This window comes from Notothenia rossii (assembly GCF_949606895.1).
Source record: "Notothenia rossii genome assembly, chromosome: 7".
Classification (NCBI taxonomy): Eukaryota; Metazoa; Chordata; class Actinopteri; order Perciformes; family Nototheniidae; genus Notothenia; species Notothenia rossii.
In genome coordinates this window covers 28,143,888-28,148,615 of record NC_136905.1, presented here as the reverse complement: position 1 = coordinate 28,148,615, position 4,728 = coordinate 28,143,888, and the positions used below count along the sequence as shown (strand labels likewise).

The 4,728-nt window shown below is 48.8% G+C and overlaps 1 protein-coding gene across 1 annotated transcript; it reads right to left on the bottom strand.

Moving 5' to 3' along the window:
- Nucleotides 1-378: 378 nt before the first annotated feature.
- Nucleotides 379-3,584, bottom strand: LOC307046359 (uncharacterized protein; the record flags this gene model as incomplete). The annotated part of the gene is made up of 3 exons (XM_079692757.1): nucleotides 379-1,092; nucleotides 2,482-2,735; nucleotides 2,957-3,584. The coding sequence occupies 3 exons, from the start codon at nucleotides 3,582-3,584 to the stop codon at nucleotides 379-381; spliced, it is 1,596 nt and encodes a 531-aa protein (XP_079548883.1).
- Between the last annotated feature and the right edge of the window lie 1,144 nt (nucleotides 3,585-4,728).

Here is a 4,728-nt window from a genome sequence, read left to right as displayed (position 1 = left end):
TGACAGGCTCACCGACGCCCCGATGAGGTTGCAGAACTCCCTCCAGAAGCGTGAGATGAACTGCGGACCCCGGTCTGAGACAATATCTTTGGGGAAACCATGGATACGGAACACATGAGTCATCATGATCTCTGCCGTCTCTTTGGCAGATGGCAGCTTGGGTAAGGCAATATAATGAACCATCTTAGAAAAACGGTCCACCACCGTGAGTACGGTGGTGTTACCTTCTGACATTGGGAGCCCAGTGACGAAATCCACGGAAATCTCAGACCAGGGCCGGCTGGGAACCGGAAGCGGCTGGAGCAGCCCCATCTGTGCCCTGGAGGATGTCTTGTTAGGGGGGGGGAAACGGGACAGACCTCCACATACTCCCGGACCTCACGCTCCATGGATCTCCACCAAAAACGTTGCTTGATAAAGAATATGGTCCTCTTGACGCCAGGATGGCAGGTGAGCCCAATGGACGACCTGTGGACGTACAGTAACAGGCACAAACAGACGGTTTGGCGGACAACCACTAGGTGCTGGGCTCTCACCATTAGCTTGCTTCACCACAGATTCTATTTGCCAAGTGACCGCCCCTACCACACGGTTCAGTGGCAGGATGGATTCAGGCTTCTTGGCAACCGGCTCGGGGTCAAACAAACGGGACAGGGCATCCGGCTTGGCGTTCTGGGACCCCGGCCTGTAAGACAGAGTGAAGTTAAAACGGTTAAAAAACAGAGACCATCTTGATTGGCGAGAATTTAGTCTTTTAGCCTTCCTAATGTACTCGAGATTCTTGTGGTCGGTCCACCCTATAAAAGGGAGCTGAGCCCCCTCCAACCAATGTCTCCATTCCTCCAGAGCAATCTTTACCGCCAACAACTCACGGTTCCCCACGTCGTAGTTCCGCTCTGCAGAGGAGAGTTTCTTGGAGAGAAAGGCACAGGGATGAAGTTTGTTGTCTTCCTTGGACCGCTGCGACAGGACAGCCCCCACCCCTTCATTTGAGGCGTCAACCTCTACAACGAAATGACGAGTTGGGTCGGGGATGATGAGGATGGGGGCTGAGGTGAACCTCTCCTTGAGACGGCGGAAAGCCTCCTCGGCCTGAGGAGACCATACAAAAGGCACCTGAGGGGACGTGAGAACATGAAGGGGAGAAGCAATGGCGCTGAAACTTCTGATGAAGCGCCTGTAAAAGTTAGCAAAGCCTAGAAAACGTTGCACCCCCTTGCGGTTGTCTGGCGTAGGCCACTTAGCCACCGCACTGATTTTGGCCGGGTCCATCTGGATCAGACCAGGAGCTATGATAAAGCCTAGGAAGGATACAGTCTTAGCATGAAACTCACATTTCTCTGCCTTCACATACAGTTTGTTCTCCAGGAGTTTTTGGAGGACCTGACGTACATGGTGAACATGAGAGTCTTTGTCAGGTGAGTATATTAAAATATCGTCAAGATATACAAACACAAAACGGTTTAAAAACTCCCTTAAAACATCGTTAATGAGTGCTTGAAAAACTCCTGGAGCATTGGTGAGACCAAATGGCATGACGAGATACTCATAGTGCCCTGTGGGTGTGTTAAAACCAGTCTTCCACTCATCCCCCTCACGAATTCTCACCAGATGGTAGGCATTACGCAAGTCTAACTTGGTAAAAATGTTAGAGTCTTGAAGTTGTTCAAAAGCAGTAGCCATGAGGGGGAGAGGATACCTGTTCTTTACCGTAATGTCATTTAAAGGAGAATAATCAATGCATGGCCTAAGGGACCCGTCCTTTTTTCCCACAAAGAAAAAACCCGCCCCAGCCGGGGAGGAAGACGGGCGGATCAGACCTGCACGAAGAGAGGTGTCAATGTACTCCTTCATAGCCTCCTTCTCCGGACCCGAGATGGAGTATAACCTACCCTTCGGAATTGGAGCCCCAGGTAACAGATTGATGGCACAATCATACGGCCTATGAGAAGGAAGGGAGGTGGCGCTCACTTTACAAAATACCTTGGCCAGGTCATCGTAACAGGGGGGAACAGAAGTTAAATCTGGGGTTTGATTCTTGCGGTCCAGGCTATGTTGAGTATTAGTAACCCGATCGGTACTACATTCCCCAGAAACCCCTCCTACTGCCATGTTTCCCACACACTTAAAACAATCCTGTGAACACTCCTGCCCCCACCCCTTAATTTTACCTGACCGCCAATCAACATAGGGGTTATGCTTGGTTAGCCAGGGAAAACCTAGGATGAGAGGATGTTGAGCAGAATTAAACAGGTGAAACGACATGAGTTCACAATGATCATCAATCATGATAGTGACGGGTTCGGTCTTGTGTGTGACATGAAATAGAAGTTTGCCATCCAGAGCACTGGCTTTCAAAGGGGACGACAAAAGTTCAGTATTAAGTCTCAGTTCATGAGCTAATCCCCAATCCATCAGGCTTTCGTCAGCCCCAGAGTCAATTAACACTTTTTGAGAGTTACTTCTTTCATGGCAGATTACCTTTATGTTGGTCAACTTGCGGGGAGGAGAGTCTGCCGTGGAAAGACGGCTCACCAGTGCCCTCCCTTTCACTGGTGAGCCCCGTCTTTTACCGGGCATCCAGAGAGAAGATGACCTTGTTGACCGCAGTAACAACATCTTCCCTCCAGCAGGCGGCGCCGCCGCTCCTCCGTGGACAGCTTGGCACGTCCCAGCTGCATTGGCTCCGCTGATCTCTGGGATGGAAGGAAAGAGGAACGTGGCATGGCAGTCTCCTGAGAGTGAGAAGAGTAGGAGTGCCCTCTAGGGTGGAAATAGGGTAGTGCAGCCCTGTCCTTCTCCCGTTTCCTCTCAGCAAGTCTGTTATCAATCCTTATGGACATGGCAATGACAGAGTCTAGTTCCACTGGCAGATCCAAGGGTGCCAGCTGATCCTTAATAGGGTCAGAAAGCCCATTAATAAAGGCATCGAACAAAGCAGAAGAATTCCAGCCACTATCGGCCGCAATGGTGCGAAATTCCACTGCGTAGTCTGACACACTGCGTCTTCCTTGACTTAACTTGTAAAGAGCCCGAGCTGCTTCCCTGCCTGGGGACGTGTGGTCAAAAATGTTCGTCAGGGAGTCCGTAAACTGTCCCAAAGACTCGCATATCGGCGAGTCACGTGACCATTCAGCCGTAGCCCACGCCGCCGCTCGTCCGGTGAGATGGGAAATCATAAAAGCCACCTTGGATCTCTCCGTGGGAAAGGCTGTCGGTAGTTGGCTATAATGTAAGCTGCAATTCACCAGGAATGGACGGCAGTCATGGGATTCCCCGGAAAACTTCTCAGGCGGAGCCAGGCGGATTGACACGGTGTGGGAAGCGGGCGCCGGGTCCGCATTCGCTTCGGGTCCGGCCGGAGGTGGGTTTGAGGGTTCAGTCTTGAGGTGAGCGAGCAGGTGGTGGATCTGTCCCGCCAGGTGGTTAATCTGGTTTGTAACAGATGACTCGAGCTCCCTCTGGCTGTCTGTGACGTGTGATACTCCCTGCTGGATGGCCGTTAACTGATCCTCCTGTTGAGCGAGGCGGCCTCCCTGAGAGCGAAGCGCTGCTCTCAGCTGTTCAGAGTCGGCTGGGTTCATGTTTAGGCCAGTTCGTACTGTTACGACTGATTAAACGGGTATGAACTCAAATGCACAACTCACAGAATTTAACAAAAAAAAGGTTTTATTCAAACCAAAGCTCAACGATAGTGGTACAAAACCAAAATCACTCTTAAAGAGGAAAAACACTAGGAGCATGAACAACAAAAATACTTAAACAAGACGTGGCTCAAAGCTCTGCTTGGGGTTAATCCTGGATTGCTAATGCTGGTGGTAGTCACAAGGAACGAAACGAACTGGCACAGGACAAAGGGAGACGAGGACAATAAATACACCAGGTAATGGAGAACAGGTGGAAACAATCAGGGGCGGGGTCGACAATCACAGGAGTGGGAGACACACAAGGAAGGGAGGTCAGAGTATCTGAAACGAGAGGGAAGGTTACTATTCAAAAATAAAGGGGAAAATCACTAGACCCAGACAAAAACTAACTAACATAATTTGCGAGACATGACACTCTCCACTGTTCGAAGCGCACTCATATTGGAGTTATGCATAGAAAACTATCATGGCTTCCGGTTGAGAAACGTCTGCAATCTCGTGTTATCACTTTTCTAAAAAAATCCAATTTAGCAAAAGACCACTGTATTTTTATGATCAAATAGTTTACACAAGAGATGAGCATGACCATAAGACTAGACAAGCTACATCAGGCCATCTACTGGCACCTAAAACCAGGACAAATCTTCTGAAATCCTCTGTGTCTTATAGAGGTATAAAGGAATGGAACTCATTGCCAAACTACCTTACTGAAATAGAGTCCAGAGCCTCTTTCAAAAAGAGATTGAAGGGCCATCTACTAATGACCATGTACCCTTGTGAGCTGTGAACCCTAATTTAATTTGATCTCATGCTTTGTACTGGTGGGTGTCTAGTGCACTCATCCTTGCCTGAGATTGCTATTGAAAGTGGATGAGATTGTTGAATATGTTGGAAATTGTTGATGATATTGGTGATGTTGTTAATGATGTCAGGAATTATGTCTTGAATGTTGTTGTATTATTGTTGTATTATTGTTGTATTGTTTTAAGTGTCGGACCCCAGGAAGAGTAGCTTTTGTCAAGAGCAAAAGCTAATGGACATCCTTAATAAACATAAACAATAGGCAGCACTTCTGACTTTT